Genomic DNA, 17,143 nt, shown 5'->3' with positions numbered 1-17,143 from the left:
CCATTTGTCTCCCAGCTGTGACCTCAGAAGGGTGGTACCAGGCAATCCTGTCAGCTCAGGAGGAGCAGCCAGAGCTGGGGCTGACAAGGCTGCTCCTGACAGGCTGGCTCATTTGTTGCAGGTCCAAGTCCTCCCTGAGAGTGGTGAGACACCTTTGTTTAAGCAATTCTTCAAGAACTGGAGGGACAAGGACCAGACAGAAGGACTGGGGCAGGCCTACATTTCTGGTCACGTTGCCAAGATCGAGAAGGTACCCTTTGATGCTGCCACTCTGCACACCTCCAAGGCCATGGCTGCCCAGCATGGAATGGAAGATGATGGCTCTGGCAAGAAGCAGGTGAGCAGTGCCAGGATCTCTGTGGGAAGGTTTCCAGAATTTCCTTTGCTGCTTGATGACATTCCTGCAAGAGCAGCGAGACAGATGGAGGCCTGAGGACATCAACACTGCAGTTTTGTAGACACTGGGGGAATGTTTAACAGCAGAAATAGCAGCAGGGTCTTGAGAGCCCTGCAGCTAACTGGTGTAGGTGAGCTGTTCCTTTTGACCTCAGAATTTTAAGGGGGGGGGAGCAGTGCTTCACCCAGCAGCGTGGACTGAGACTTCCTCCTCCTCGTTATAATAGCTGTTGCCATCACACGTGATGGGTGAGTGTCTCAGAGTACCTGGCTCATGCAGCTGGATGCAGAGGTTTGCACACAGAAGTGGTGATGGAAGTGGGCAGGAAAGGGCCGGGTACTGTGCAAAAGAAGCTCTCAGCAGCAGCTGCCTGTGGCCCGGGCCCGGGCTGTGCCCAGCAGGTGGGGCTGCGGGACCGCGGCGGCTGGAGGCTGCACTGCCACAGGATCGGGACAGGTGAGTGTTTAAACTGCAGTCGGGTTGAACTCAAGAGTATTTCTACTCCTTTCTAGATTTGGAGAATAGAAGGCTCAGAGAAGGTGCCAGTGAGTCCTTCGACGTATGGGCAGTTCTATGGCGGGGACAGCTATATCATCTTGTACAACTACCAGCACGCTGGGAAACAGGGACAGATTATTTACACTTGGTAAGAAAGTTTTCCTGATGCAAGTCAGGAAACATTTGAGCTACGTGGGGCTGAGAGTTTGCTTCTTCCAAAATAGATCACTGTTGTTTCCCACTTCCCACTGAGAGGCTCCTCAGGGGATAAAATTTCACCCTGGGGTGCTTTGTTTCAAGTGGGACAATGTGGGGATTTATCATGCTACTATTTTTGAAACCACTGTAATTATTTTTTTGATACTCTGCACCTTAGCTGGTGGTTTGTGACTGTTACAGCTCCCAGACCATGCCCTTAAGGAGGAGTTTTGCAGCAGGCAGTCTCAGTGGTCGTCTTCCTGCTCATCAGCAAGCAGAGAGGGCACAGGACAGCTACACCAGAAAGGGTGAAGTCTGTGCAGGGGCTGCATGTCTAGTTCCTGACAATAATACCAACAGTCAGGTTTTTAAATGAGCTGCTAGAAAGATAATGGGAGATAGGCATGAAGATATTAAAGGTCTGTGCTTGCCTGGAAAACATCCTATCTCCCTCTGTAATCGCTGTTAAAACATGAATGAAGTGCTGCAGTGGTTTGCTAACAATGGTTTTCTTTACCTCCTCTTGACCTCTATAAGGTCTGTGTGGGGAAAAGGACTGAAAACAAACCTCAACTTTGCCTTGTCTTACAGGCAGGGTGCTGATTCCACTCAGGATGAAATCGCCACCTCTGCGTTCCTCACAGTGCAGCTGGATGAGGAGCTGGGAGGCAGCCCTGTGCAGGTGAAAAACCCAAACACAACCAACCCAGCACTGTGGGAATAACTGACATGTAAATGCACATACACACATACTTGTATGAGCAGCAAGTCTCTTTTTTCTCTAGAAACGGGTAGTGCAAGGAAAAGAGCCACCTCACCTGATGAGTATGTTTGGTGGAAAGCCCTTGATTGTTTACAAGGGTGGAACCTCCAGGGAAGGAGGCCAGACAGCACCTGCAGCCACACGGCTCTTCCAGGTCCGATCCAGCACCTCGGGAGCTACCAGGGCAGTGGAGGTATGTGGAAGGGGTCAACTTCTGTGTTGTGATTGGGACACAATCCCTTTGCACAAAAGGGCCAAATGGAGCTTTCTGATGTAAGCTGAAACAGACTTTTGGAGACTTTGCATTCCTCCTTTCCCATGGATAAGCAGTGATAACCACTGTTTTCTGATTAGTGTGTAACTATCACTTTGAATACATCGTGGCTGTTTTCTCTGCAGTCCTCAGTAGATGCTGCACCCTGCATGCTGTGACACAGTTGGAAACCATTTGGATCTGGCCATGGGGGCTTGTTCTAAGCCTGTGTGGCAATGACACTGAAGACAGAAAATGCTCAATACCTTGTGTGCAAACAGAACTTGTGCCTGGACACAGGTTAAGAGCCCCGCTCCTTTGAAAGAAAATGCACCCAAACACACCTCATGCAACAAGAGAGACCAAATCTCAGCCAACAGCTATAGGAGAGGCAAGAGCACAGGTTTATGTCTGCAGCAACTTCCTTAGTTTCTAACTTCAAGACAGCATGTCCTTGTTGACACAGAGGAGATGATGTTAATAATTGGTCAGCCTCAGCAAGAGAGATATTGTGCTGCAGAGGTCACCTCTGCAAGTTCTTACCTCTCCTGTCATGGCCATAAGGACTGGGAAATGGTATGTTTCTGTAGAATACACACAGAGACACAGGTTTATTTATTCTTCTCCTATGAAGAAGTCTAACTCATCACTCGAATAGACAAGATGCCTCAAAACCTGATGTGCTTGTGTCAAGTATCTTGTTTGCAGTTTGCAATAGGTGCTGATTTTTGAGGTAGTGGGCTCTGTGCAGGGGACTGTTACAGCTGACATGTGCAACGGGCTTTCTGTTTCAGCTGGATGCTACTGCCAGTCAGCTCAACTCCAACGATGCCTTTGTCCTGAAAACTCCCTCTGCTGCTTATCTCTGGGTTGGCCAAGGAGCCAGTGATGCTGAGAAATCAGGAGCACAAGAGCTGCTGAAGATACTGGGAGCTCGCCCAGTACAGGTTTCTGAGGGCAGGGAGCCAGGTAAGGAGGGCACAACAGGGTCTCAGATCATTTCTGTGTAACTGCACTTTCTCAGTAACTACCTCATGGATGTTGTTTGTCCCAGGAAGCTGGACACAGTCAGAGGGGCTTCTGCAAAGTGTCTTCATTAGATTTAACAGCACATGTTTGTGTTTGTTGGCCTCTGGGACTTTTTGACATAGAAGAGTGCTTCAGGTCCTACTCCAAACATACTGCTACTGTAGTTTCCATGAAAAGTTGAAGCATCAGCAACTCTTTCTTGTTTTCAGATAACTTCTGGGCAGCTTTGGGTGGAAAAGCCCCTTACCGCACCTCTCCGCGGCTGAAGGACAAGAAGATGGATGCTCACCCCCCTCGTCTCTTTGCGTGCTCCAACAAGAGCGGGCGCTTCACTGTGAGTCCATGAATTCAACAGCTGTCTGACGGAGCTGGGACACGGTCCCAGTCTGCTCTGAGCAACCAACAGGCTGTTCTGCCTCATCTTCCTGTGTGGCCTTGCTCCAGGAGGAAAGCAGCAGCATGGTTTTTCTGCAGTGCCAGCAGCTGGTTCTGTCACGTGTCAGCACAGGGACTTCCTGAGGCACCAAACTGCTCCTCCCCTGGGCAGCAGCTGTCCTGCAGACTCCTCAGATTTTAACTCATGAATCTTTCAAGTAAAAAGAAGCAGGGTTACACATCTTGGACATGACTGAGGCAGTTTCTCTGGGTAGACAGAGACTGATTTTGTGATCTGTGGTGTAAGAGCATGTCAGAGACTGTAGCCCAAGTTGCATGGTCAGATATCCCGTCAGTGTCTGGCTTCACGTATCCCACCAGCAAGAGGTGAAACTACCACCTCTGTGAACTGGATTTCTCCTGAAAAGGTAAAATGGTGAAGTATGTGCTCATCCTAACCTTATGCTTTCCAGATTGAAGAAGTTCCTGGAGATCTGACTCAGGAGGACCTTGCTACAGATGATGTTATGCTCCTTGACACGTGGGATCAGGTATGTTACATTCACCTAGTGAAAAGGGAAGCAAAGGAAGGCACAAATCTGCTCTAGATTGAGATTCAAATGACAGTAGCTGGAAGAGCTGTTGTCTTACAGTCTTCAGGCCAGAGAACAAATCACCTCACTAGTGACACTGAAGAGAACTTTAGAAAAAAAGTCACTGCCCTGCTGCTTCTTTGGTTGGCTGAAGGGAGAGCAGGCTGGTGTGTGTGTAGGGACTCTTTGGTCTGTCACGGGCAGACGGGACACCGCGTCCCAGCTGCAGAGGACTGTGCACCTCCTGAGGCTGCAGTAACTGCTGGTGCATCAGTTGTCCAAAAGGCAACTTAGAGATTAATGTTTTATGTAAATGTTCAAACATCTGCTATTTTTTGCTGCTGCTAAGCCAGTGTGTGACTTCTTAATCTGTCTAGAATTTGTGCAGATAAAGCATAGCAGAAAAGCCTCTCACTATCTACCACTACCTTTATCGGCATAGATAACACTCCGGAGGCACCGACATGAGAGTTTCCTTGTTCTGCATTACACTCAGTCCACTGAGACTGTGTCCAGAATAGTTTTTCTTTCATGAAGAGATCCATCATTGCTAAAATAAAACAGGCACTTCTTCACCTTTAGGTCTTTGTGTGGATTGGGAAAGATGCCCAAGAAGAAGAAAAGACTGAGGCGCTGAAATCTGGTAATGTCACATTTTCCTCCCTGAACAAAGTGGTTTTTATTTCCCCTCTCTCTGATCCTAAGACAGGCAATTTAAGATACTGAGAAACAGACCTTAATCACAACATAAAATGCAGCGTCGTGATCAGAGATCACATCTCTCAGGAAAGGAGGATCCCTGCCTAAGCTCAGCATACGAGGTGTAGCAGTCAGACACACCACCCTCAGCCCCAATAGCAAAACCAAATCCCCATGTGGGTGTGTGGCTGTCAGCTGCCCCTCTCTCACTGCAGTTTTAATCCTCATGTCAGTTTTCTACAACCAAGTTCCCACCTACCAGGTGCAGGTAAAGACGTAGAAGGAAACCTTTTCTTTTTTGTTTAAATGAACAATTTCAAAGGGTGTCTCTAGCCTCCATTTAGCTACAGCTACGCCTTCCCAGCTGTTGCTCCATCAGACTGGACTCTCTGAGGTTCCTCTCTGCTGTGTGTTTCCAGCCAAGCGGTACATCGAGACGGACCCGGCCAGTCGCGACAAGCGCACGCCCGTCACGGTGGTGAAGCAGGGCTTCGAGCCCCCCACCTTCTCCGGCTGGTTCCTGGGCTGGGATGACGACTACTGGGCTGTGGATCCTCTGCAGCGGGCCATGGCAGATGTGGATGTCTAAGGAACGAGTGTTTTCTGGTTTTAAATGGAGCAAGTTTAGTGCCTTCAGTGCCTTCAAGAGCTACTTCCTCCCGCAGGATGCATGTTAACGAGGCAATGATGTTAATAGCCAATTAGCTGTGCAATAATTACCACAAACAATCGTGATCAGTCATTGACCCTTCTCCTTGCTTTGATTATATTTAATACAATAAAAGCTTGTATGGAATAGGTGAAGAACAGAAATGGTGGGCTTTGTCACGAGGAAGAAAACATTGAACAGGATTTGTAGATCCCACCTTTGAACTTGCTTGGAACAAATACAACTCAGAAAACTAAACCTTGTGGGACTGTTTTGCTTTCCCCTCACCAGAGTGATTAGCATTTAAGACCCTGATAAATGAACAGTATTCTACTCTTTCAGGAAGTCACTCACTAGCAAACAGCATGGGTTTTATTCCAAATGAGAGCAAAAAGCGTGTTCCTGGTGTCAACAAGGATTCCCAGGGGTGGCCATGCTACAGCAACAACAGCAGTTACAGATTCACTCCTCTTCCCCAAGGATTCACTGCAAGCTGTGCAGTTACTCCGTTTCCCACTTCAAGTGCACAATAACGCTAATTAGTACAGCTTTGGTAACTCTATTTCTGCCCCCTTTCCTGGCAAAAAGTCAAGCTCAGCATACATTAACTGAAGTACTGATGAACATGTGCAGGGGGCCATACTGCTCCTGGGATGCAGAGGAAGGGAAAAGTTCACAGCAAACAGGCAGAAGAGAAGCAGCACCAATTAGCTCCAGCCCCAGCTGCACTTGGGCATCTCTTCCCAGCAGTGGCAAAGGCAAAGCATATCGAGAAACAGGTAAATTTACTCCCCCTGTAAATACAGACCTGGGCCGAGCAGAAGGGACATAAAAACAAGTGAGGAGTGTGAGGCTGGCCTGGGGGAGAAGGGCACTTCATTCAGTGGGGTTTGTTTTCATTGCTACCTCTCCATAATTAAAAACCAAACTCGGGGCTGCCGGTAGCCCAAAGACAGTCCCTCTCACCAGCCTCTAATTCTTCTCATTTTAATCTGAAATTACATCTAATCAACAGGTACAAAATACAGAGTTTTGCAGAGGTACAGCTTGAGACTACATGAACAGAAGATTACACGGTTTTGGTTTGAAGTGTAAGCCCTTGGTGTCACAACAGCTACTCCAGGTCTGCTCAGCAGCAGCATCGATGGGTAAATCTCTGCTTTGTTAGAGCAGATACATAAACAGAGCAGCATCTGTTCAACCTGCCCATCCCCACTAATTAAAGGGATCTTACTTGGCAATATGGGGTTAGAGATGGTTAAAGTGCAGGAGGCAGTACCTTGGCTCTTGAAAATCATTTCTCAGGGAGCCAGCTAAAGGCAGACCCAACACCTCTTCAGGGCTTTACAGGAGCACAAATCTATCCAGGCACACGTACCACTGTAACAACAGAAGAGCCCACAGTGACTGAAGTGTGTTGTACCTGTAACTACGGCCTGCTTGTGCCATGGCTGTGTGGCAGAACAAATGGAAAGTCCCACTAACAACTGTTTCTCATGAAAAGGGATTAGTTTAGGGAGTATGAGCCCAATTTTCAGAAGTACTCACTATGGTATTGACACTCATTTATCACCTTCCATCCTGGTTCCTTGTGTAAGCCAGAGAGCCCACCCACCTGACAGCAACCCACTCATTTCATCCCATACATACAGCTACACTCCCAGACAGCAGTTTGGGCTGTTCTTCTTCCCTTGCAGGGCTACAAGACCCATTTATTCACAGCAATGCTTCCCTTTCCAAATGTTGCATCCCCTCAGCTTCACCACAGATGGTCTACTTGGAAAGGGGAGGCTGTAGATCAAAGGTATTCCAGCCAGGATGGCTTATTTAAGATCAGAGTCTTTTACTCACTTAGACAGGTTTTCAGTTTCAAGTATTTTGACTGTCCCTAGTCACAAGCATTACCTGTAATTTCTGTAACACAGTATAAAAACCCAGCTCATCAGCAAATCCGCCTCGTGAACGCTGCCACAAGCTCTAATACACAGAGAATTCAGTGCTGCAAACACTCGCTGTAGCAAAAGCCACCCCACACTCTCTCCTCCCCTTCTACCTACTCATTGCCACCCATGATGCCCTGCAGAATATTTATGGGCAAAGGGAAGACAATGGTGGAGTTCTTCTCTGCAGCAATGGTGGTCAAGGTCTGCAGATAACGAAGCTGCAGAGCAGCAGGGGACTCTGTAATAACCATGGCTGCCTCTTTCAGGGCCCTGGAAGCATTCATTTCACCCTCTGCTGCAATCACCTGGGGAAGAAAAACAGACAAAATTGAGTTCACTCTGGCACAGCAATAAGCTAGAGATCTGCAGGGTGACTTCAGCCTTAAGTCATAAACCAAAGACACTGCCCAGCACGTTGATGAAATGGCCTCCCCTTCCCACATCCCTTCACCAGTCCTGCCTTCCCTCTCACTCAGGCATCAGCTACTCCCCTTTGTTTCATGGCCCCATGGGCCTGTTTTCCTCCCCTTCAGCAGCAGGATGCCAGATCACAAAAGCTGGCACCATGTCTTGAAAATGCAGTGGGTACAGCTGGTCTGTTTACAAAAACTTCTGTACTTCTTTCAGCACTGTCTCAAAGCCAGAAGCCACTCCACATATACACCTGAAAATACTTTGCACTTAAAGCTGTTACTGTTTTGTCTCCCCAAGGGTTTGCCAGGGGAATGGCACGTTTCTTAGTGGGGAAATACCTTTTGATTTCCTCTGTTTTTTTAATTATGAGGTCACTAGGGACAGAACTGTGCTCATGCATTTCTTTACAAGCAGGACCCTTCAGCACTGGGACAATATAAATATTTTCTGCCTGTTTGTGAAGGACACTGGACTGGAGGATGGCACTGGTTTAACAGGTCAGTTACTGCTGTGTGTTGCATGTGTGTTAGCACAGGCAAGTGTTGATTCCCCATCAGAGTTCTATTGCAAGGGCACAACGTTATTTCAAATGTCAGAATAAATAATAATCACAAACTCTGTAGAAGTTGATACTTGGAGCACTAAGGTAGGCTTAAAGAATTTTTCTTAGGTGCTGCACCAGCTTCACATTCAATAACTGCTAGCCCCAGAGTCTAATGAAATTCAGTTTAGCCTTTACCTTCCATGAAAATAAACCCAAATTTTTGTAATTAGAACTTCAATGTTTAGTATCAGCTTCTCTCAGCTCAGAAGGGAGTAAGAAGCTATGACCAAACTGATCACTGTTCAGCTTAAGGGTGACAAAGCCAAGTACTACAGCTGGTTTATTTCTCATATGAAGTAACAAACAGAAAACAAAGGACTTGCCTAAAATCAGGGCTAGTCAGGAAAAGCTGGAAGTCAGTTTGGCTTCTAATTAACTGCAGGCTCCAGCTATTAGCTCAAAATTGTTCAGCTGAAGATTTTTTTCTTGGAGTATGGTAAAAGATTTGAGAGTCTGCATTGCTGAAGGAGCTCTGACCTGCATGAATCACAATGAAGCAAGCACCCAGCCACAGACGCACAAAACCCCTGCCCTGTGCTCCTGTCTGCTACAGCAGATCTGTCTGAGAAGCTACATCACCAAGTTAATTATTCATGAAGAAAAAAACAAACCCAAACCAAACTCCACCCCCAGGCTGCAGTTTTTACCTTGGCTCTCGCCTCCCGTGCAGCTTCTGCTTCTGCAGCCATTGCTCTCTGCAGCTGGATGGGTAATTTCACATCCTTGATCTCCACACGTTCCACCTTAATGCCCCACGCATCTGTTGCCTCATCTAGTGTAGCCTACACAAGGCAGGATGATTAAGTCATCTACCTGGCTGCCAACAAATGCCCAAATTTGCAGAGTGACTAATAAACCACATTAATTCTCTTACAATTCTTGGACTTTACAGGCTTTTATCTTAAGATTTGGTAATTATAGCAGCATAACTCTTGTAAACTATCAAAAACCCCAAAGCTTGATTAACATATTCAAGGAACTCTGTGGCACAATTTCCTTCACAGCAGAGTCCAGGTGTAATGACCCCAGGAAGCCCTCCCCTCCCCATCTCTCCTCTAACCCTCACTCCCACTTCCCAGCCTCACTGCTCCATCATTGCCTTAGCCACTCATTTTTATTACACAGAATGACACCCCAGTAGCTCTTGGTGGGGCTTTGGCTGAAGTTCCAAATCACGACTCAGCTTGTCATTTCAAAGCTAAAATAAATCCTGAGCTGGAGGTTATCCATGGGATTGCTGCTTAACTGGTTGATTGATGGATTGCTGAGGTAAAGCTGCTCATACCTGCATACTGTGTGCAATTTCTTCACGATCAGAGAGAATCTGAGAAAGGTTCTTGGTCCCCAGAACATTCCTCAAAGTGGTCTGTGCTAAAAGACGGGTGGCTGAGTCAGCATTTGTGATATTTGACACTGCAAGGGTGGCGTTCTGCACTCTGTAATAAACCACTCCATCCACGTTAACTGTCACAGAGTCCTTGGTCAAGATCTAAAAAGCAATGGGGAAAGCATATAATGATCATATTTATTCCCTAACACAGGAATGACGAATGCTACAGACCAGCATGCCAGTGTCTGTGTGAGTCACTTCATAGAACTGCAGCCCCTTTGTAGAAAATGATGTCAGTTTACAATGAAGCTTAGAGAAACAAAGCTGTGCCCATCAGATGTTTCAGAAAAGACTGGAAGGCTTCACTGAACTATGTCTGTCTGGTCACAAAGTTGGTTTTACCTGTCCCAGTGGCCTGCTGTATTTCAGCTGTGTGGGTGTCAGCCTTACTCCAACATTTCATTAGCCATATCTCTATTATTACATAGCAGTTCATTGTCCTTGGAGGTACTTTGGACTGAAATGCCACCTTGTGCTACTAAATGAGTATGGGATGACTTCTAGACAAGTTGCAGAGGAAATCCAATCTGTGACCATCCTCAGAGCTGATTCAAGTGATTTACTGAATTTAACACTGGTACATTAAGCAAAAGATGTGCTTGCAAAGATAGAGAGAGATTCTTGAAGATTCAGAAGAGAGTACACCAGAAAGGAGCACTAATTGTATTTTTAATTAAGTTAAAGAGATTGAAATGTGCTGCGTGATCACGAGAAGCAGTGGCCCAATTCCATCTGAGATATTACCACTATGTTATTTGACAAGAAAGGGGGACAGGTGAGTTACTTAACCTTCAAGATTTTCCTGCTCTGTCCTTCCTCAAACTACCTATTTCAGCAGGTTTTTCATAGCAGCACAAGATACACAAAGAATGAGCAACACACAGAGAAACCCTGTTGTTCAAATCAAAATGTATTTCTGCTTTTATGTACTGAAAACAAACCCACCTAAATCCATAAGTGTAATTTAGTCAAGCCAAAAGGAAAACTGTACAACCAACGTTGCAGCAGCAGCTGTAAGCACGTTTTGCCTGCCAGTGATTAGGTTTCCACAAATTACCCTTTCGAGTGCACCATGACAGTTGCATTTGTCTAAATCTACAACTAATGATGAACAATAAACCAACCAGCAAATATGACAGAAAACAGATGCACCAGACAGGTTGCATCAAGCATATTTGTCTTGCAAAATGCACCAGATACATGAGGCATACAGTTATAATCATCAACATCCGATTGCTCAATGACTTATTTTTAGAGGGCTAGCTAGTGTTATAGCCCTGAGCTGGCATCCCTGAGTTCAGCTAGCTGAATGCTGTGGAGAGATTCTGCTCAAGTCCAAGGGAAAACAGACTAGAAGAAAAACTAATTCTTTTTTGTTCTTTAGGACTTTCAAAGTGAAAGACACCAAATGGCATTTGGTGCAGTACACCTTCAAAGGGTGCCTCTGGATGCCAAAGCCAGAGGTACACAAAACCCACACAAAGGAGTGGACCCTTACCCTGAGTTGCTGTTAATGGCATTTGATGTATACAGTAATTTCATCCCATTTAGTCTGGTTTATATGTCTAGATAAATTGGCACATGAAAGATCACTGCTGCTCTGGAAATCTTCCAGATCTCACAGAAACAGTTAGAGAATGGTGCATGAAGCTCAGCGGTCTTCAGTCCAAACCCCACCCATTCTAACCCTCAGGCAGTACTACCTTACCATATATGGCCAATAGAGGACAGCAGACTGTGTTTTATTTCAGGGATCTTATTCAATGATATCACTAAAGAATAGATGTGTTCTAAACAATACACTGAACCTGCACAAGAGCTCTACATTAAAACTACATGATACCTGATACTGAGAGGGGAAGAGAAAAAACAAAGTGCAAGGAATTAGGTAAACACGTCACAGATATAAGGGCAAGTGCCAACTCACCTCTTGGGGAGGGATATCAAAAGAGATGGTCCTCATATCAACCTTGACAAAGGTGTCTGTGCAGGGCAATACGAAAAATAAACCTGTACAAAAAAATCCGAGCAAGATGATATGAAAATGGAGCATCTAAATTGATGAAATTTGCTACTGAAATAACCTTAAATCCAGTCCCTGTATCAGCATACAGAGGAAACTTCACAAAGCTATCCAACAATTTAACTGCTTCTATTCCTTTTGAAGAACATCTAAGTTTTCAGACCACTGGGGTTTTACCTCACTAAACTTTTTTAAAAGGGCACATGTGATGCTGTTATTCCTCCCTTTACTCTCTGTGCTTTTGATGCTACCTGAAGACCACACATTAGCTAAGGAGATCTGGGTAAGGCTTACAGAGGATTAGTTTAAAATCTTCTTGTGAAGTAACATATCTGAATGCAATGTCTCTAGATAACTACCATTGTGCCAGTGACTTAATTAGAACAAATATTAAGGATACTCTGCAGGACATACCTGGTCCCTTTGCTCCCCCTTTTAAGATGCGTCCAAGCCTGAATATGATGGCTCGCTCGTATTCCTTTATAATCTGTAACAAAGAGTTGGAAGTCATGCAAGGCTTTCAGAAGCCACACCATGGATTCCAAACTATGTCCAGTCTAAGACAGTCTTGAGGCTCAAATGTAACCCACATTTCTATACTGGCTGCTTTTGAAAATGTTAGCCTAAACTTTATTGTCAAAAAGGGACAATATTCCACACAAAACATTCTTCAGACTGTGGCACCATCTATCAACAGCAGAAGCAACAGCACATCACCAGGCAGCACTAAGCACCAGCAGATGCCAGCAGGAATATCCTGGCAACAACCAAACAACGGGCAGTACATGTGACCCAGCAGAGATTATTCCAGCTCTAGTTCTGATGAGGTGCATCAGTCAAAGCTGAAGTTGTTTCCTCCAGCCTGGAAATGGAAAATATCAAGCTGAAAGTGATCACAGATGAGGCAACCTCTATGAATCTGTCACATACAGACACATATAGGTACACAGTTACATATTTCTACTTGCACACTTCATACTTGCACACATACAAATGGAGGGAGAGCTCTCCTTAAGAAATAAAACATATCAGTCCTCCAAGGGGAATTATGTATTCTTGCAATTATTCTCATCTTCTAATCTAGCTTATATACTAATGACAACTGAGCAGACAGTAAAGATGTCAATGGAAAACTGTTTTGACTACATAGGGCAATAGCATTTTGTTTGTTTGAAGATGAATGCACTGAAGTGTTAGGGTCTGCTAAATATTGTCTGCTACAGTTCAAGAAACAATAAAGTTAGATTAATTTGTGTTTAAAACAAATAAAATAGAGAACAATAATAACCACTAGGAAGTATCTGCATTGCTTCAAGTTTTAATCCAATTTAGCAGTGAACAATTTTACCTTTATGCACATCCAGATTGATATAGGAAAGGTAATGACAGTGAGGAAGAACGAAACGGCCACCAGGATCCATCCACAGAAACCAAGGCCACGATTGGTCTCATCTGCAAGAAGAGAGCAGAAATTTTCAGATGTTTAAAACTGAGTGCCTGTACAGGAAGAGCCTCCAGTGATACTTATGTTGGATATTCCTTGGGATAAGCCACTGTTAGCAGCACTCCCCTGCCCAAAACCGTTAAGTTTAGATCAGAAGTCAAACACCAAATTCTGTTCTCATTTCCACTAGTCTCTAGAAGTTGTGGGGGGCAGAATGTGGTCCAAGTAACAGTTATGCAGGAGTAAGCTAACACGGAGTATGGGCTGTCAAACACTCCCCTCTTCCTCTCACAGAATGACCAGTAAGCAGCAGTAGCAATCCTGTTCTTGTACTATCTAATAAAGGCAAAGCAACATGTGCTTAATGAGTGAAATGCAAATACCACGTGGCCTATCAACTCTAGTGACAGCGCATTCGGAATTTGGTTTACAGTCCAGCTGTCATGGGTGCAGATCAAAGAACAGCACCGTTCCCGGAACTGCTGGAGCTAGGAAATATGGTGCAAGATTAGCTGGACATGAAATACAGTCTCCATAAAGCATTTATTGGCCAGAGACTCCTTATCTTAGAAAACAAACGTGATAGTTGTCTGCCATAAAATGAGAGCAACTGAAGGTACTTCCACAATCTGCATGTAGCAAGAGGTAGTGGTTTCAAATACTCCACAGCTAAAAAAAGCAGCACACCATGAGAAAATGTGGACGTGCTGGGCAGCATTCCTAAAGTTACAGGAAGCTTCTTATCCTGACAGCTAAGGCTCCTACCAGGCTGCCAGGAGCCCCCTGCCAAGTGGGAACATCCCAAGGGTGAACCTGAGCACTCTCAACCAGTGCATTCGGAACCCTGCAGATACTGAAATACAACTGTCTCCCTCCATCTTCAAAAAAGCAGAAGCACAGAGTGTCAATAAGCACCCACAATGCTTAAAAAACTCAGTTCCCACATTTATATGAGAGAATGTTACCTCAGGACCACACTCCCCAGTTTGGCTGAACTGAATAACCCCTTTACAGTGCTGAAAATATTACCCTGACTTTATCAATGCCACAGGTACTTAAAGGACTGGGTTCTTGCTAACTAATGGACCTCATTCAGCAGCTGGCTTAGAAAGAATTTCCACTGAAGAATCTACAAGATTGAGTTTCATTCTACCCAGAATTATATAATATATTGTTTTCTGTAGTCACCTAACACAGCTACAATTCAATTTGTCCAACAAAAGTGGCCAGTGTAAGGAAGTTGCTGAGTCTCCACCCTGAGAGTTATTTTAAGTAGAACTCATTCTAAAGCAAAATCTTGATTTTGAAAATCCTCCATTAATTTTAACAACTCCAGGTACACAAGCAAGCACTTTCTTGTGCCCACAACTGAACTCAGCAGTGTAAGCCCTGGATAAAGAGGTAAGTGAGACAGATCAGACACTAGTTATTACTAACCTTGAAAGTGAGTGATAGCAAATAATAGTACAGAATTTGCAAATTTAGATCCACAATATTTGACTGAAGTCATAAAAAGTCAGCAAAGTAACTGTGAGGCAGTACTGAAGGTTTCACTCCTCTCTTCACTGATTGCGGGACTTAGAGCTACCCCCAGCCTTTCAAATAAGATGGAATACTCAGTTTTTATCTCACACAGAATCTTGGAACTTCATGAAGTTACCCACAGCTTCTGGAGCCAGTTGGCTGTCTTACCTACAATTGTATCCCTGTCACACACTGGTATAACAGCCCTCAGGATCTGTCATATCACACTTAATTTTAAAGCTCCTCTCTGGAAAGTCACCTAAAGATAAACCCCACAGGTTTATTCTCACATAGTGAAAATACCAGGTTGCAGGAGTCATGTCCAGGCCTTCTGTGAAAGCTGAGGAAATGTGTTATCTCCACATATTGCTGTTAAGCAGCTGTCAGCATTAGTCAATATCTGTTATTTCATTAGTGAAGAGGATGGTAGCTTTCATTTAGCAGCAAGGTATTAGTCAGCTTAGAACCATAAAAGTATTCACAATCTAGACTGATAGGGAGGAAAACTCTCCTTCTGTCTTTTACTTAATAGCTTTTATAAATGCAAAGGAGCTGAGGATCCTTCTTCAGTACCACTCTGCAGTTCAACATCAAGTCTTCACCACCAATCACCTACTTCTCTTACCAGAGTTACAGTGTGGAAAAAATTACTAATTTCCTTCCCTGCTGAATGTGAAGGTAGAAGCCACATCTCAAATAATGTAATGTTTCAAGACTGAGCAAGTGCACACTTCATTTAGCAATGACTGTCCCACCATGTGGTGTATTTCACAATACAGAAAGCCGGAGATGCTGTCTTGTGAAAACCTGTATGAAATATACGAAATGTGCCTGGCATCTGTGGAATGAGCTTTATTATTGCAGTTTTTGAACATCCTATGCATGAGACTTGAATAACTTCAGCAACTGGCCATTCCTGCTGGATTTCTTGGTCAAGCCCATTGACGCTGGATGCTGTGCAGCAGCTCTGAGTGAGGCTGACAGGGATGGTGCAGGTAGAACATGCAGCCTCAGCTATGCCTGCTGCAGGCAAATAATTAGTACCCAGCTTGAACCTCCAAAATAACCCATCACTCAGTAACTGCAGAAGGAACAACCTCGGTAGCACATAAAGTGAAAAGCTTGTGGAGTTCCTGACAAGGTTAGCATCAGTGACTGCTGATAGATATTAATACAGAATGAAATGGGGATCCAAGGACACAAGCATGGGCCATCAGGGACTGAGCCCAAATAGATCTCTGGTTATTTATACAACAACTCAGATTACCTAGTCAAAGCCCTCATATATAAAGCCATCTTATAAATACTTTTCCTTCTCCAGATGCAAATGACAAAAATGTAAACTAATGCATGACTTTTCTGCAGGCTGTTTCGCAGCAACACAACTGAAAGGGAAATGCTCCAGCTTCCAGGAACAGAAACTGTTAACTTCGTGTGTTATTTTAGCGCATCACCTCAAAACCTCCCTGACCTGGCTTACACTCACACCTGACAGAAAGGCCAAAACGCACTAGAATAACAGTACCAAGAAGTAAAAGTGAGCTACAGCCCCATTGCCTCACTTGAGGAAATACCACCGGCTTTTATTGCTTCCTACACTCACACCTATCCGACCTGTTGCTTAAGTGAAAAGCAGAAGCGACATAAACAGCCAGACCTCAAATTCTTTTAGTTCTCGTTTTCTGAAGCAATGCCTCGGGGGTTACTGCTGTCGCCTCTCCTCTTTTCCAGCATTTCCCTCACTGACCCGAGTCACCGTAACAAATCGCATAAAAAAATCCCCAATTACGCAATCGGGGCAAACTCGGAGCTATCCCCTTCCACCCTCCCGGGGTGCCGATGACGAGACGTGAAGCGGCGACCCGCTGGGCAACCGCCGTTCGCCGGGCCCCGTCCCGCAGCCGCGAGCCGGGAAGCCGCGGAGGGGCCCGGCCTGAGCGGGAGCGGCGGCTGGAACCGACGGGGGTCAGGGGGAAGCGGCAGCCGGCGGCGCTGCTGGGGGCTGGGGAAAGCGGGAGACTGCGGGGGGCTGTGCGCTGTCCGGGAGGCTGTGCGGGGGGCGCGGCGGCGCCGCTCCTCGCTCTTTCCGCGGCATTAACTTTGGTGAAGGATCCTACAAACTTTCCTCGGCGCTTCAATAAAGTAATAATGAAAACGGCAAGGCGAGAGACGGGAAGGGGCCCCAGGCTCAGAGCCCGTGCGCTGCCAGAGGAGCTGGACTGGATGATCCTTCCAGGTCCCTTCCAACTCCGCGGCTCTGTGACCCGCCGCCCCCGCCGCCGTTACCTTGCTCCCGCCGGGTCTTGGTCGCCGCCGCCGCCTCGTGATCGCCCATGGCCGCCGCCGC

At 45.6% G+C, this 17,143-nt stretch overlaps 2 protein-coding genes across 4 annotated transcripts in view; one reads left to right on the top strand and one right to left on the bottom strand.

Moving 5' to 3' along the window:
- GSN (gelsolin) overlaps positions 1-5,712 on the top strand; it is a 23,768-nt gene extending 18,056 nt beyond the window's left edge. For all 3 annotated transcript variants that reach the window (XM_062011879.1, XM_062011878.1, XM_010195680.2), the window contains exons 9-17: positions 122-337; positions 910-1,043; positions 1,685-1,775; positions 1,879-2,049; positions 2,904-3,078; positions 3,348-3,472; positions 3,987-4,064; positions 4,689-4,749; positions 5,225-5,712. In XM_062011879.1, coding sequence (XP_061867863.1) covers positions 122-337; positions 910-1,043; positions 1,685-1,775; positions 1,879-2,049; positions 2,904-3,078; positions 3,348-3,472; positions 3,987-4,064; positions 4,689-4,749; positions 5,225-5,394 — 1,221 coding nt within the window. In that variant the 3' untranslated portion in view covers positions 5,395-5,712. The remainder of the gene's footprint in view (positions 1-121; positions 338-909; positions 1,044-1,684; positions 1,776-1,878; positions 2,050-2,903; positions 3,079-3,347; positions 3,473-3,986; positions 4,065-4,688; positions 4,750-5,224) is intronic.
- On the bottom strand, positions 5,526-17,143 carry STOM (stomatin). The gene is made up of 7 exons (XM_062011892.1): positions 17,083-17,143; positions 13,177-13,280; positions 12,243-12,315; positions 11,733-11,815; positions 9,701-9,904; positions 9,063-9,197; positions 5,526-7,702 (listed from the first exon to the last, which is right to left on the bottom strand). The coding sequence occupies exons 1-7, from the start codon at positions 17,129-17,131 to the stop codon at positions 7,508-7,510; spliced, it is 843 nt and encodes a 280-aa protein (XP_061867876.1). The 5' UTR covers positions 17,132-17,143; the 3' UTR covers positions 5,526-7,507.

This window comes from Colius striatus, chromosome 19 (genome assembly GCF_028858725.1).
Source record: "Colius striatus isolate bColStr4 chromosome 19, bColStr4.1.hap1, whole genome shotgun sequence".
Taxonomy (NCBI): domain Eukaryota; kingdom Metazoa; phylum Chordata; class Aves; order Coliiformes; family Coliidae; genus Colius; species Colius striatus.
Note: the sequence above shows the minus strand (reverse complement) of the source record. Positions and strands in the feature narration are given on the sequence as shown.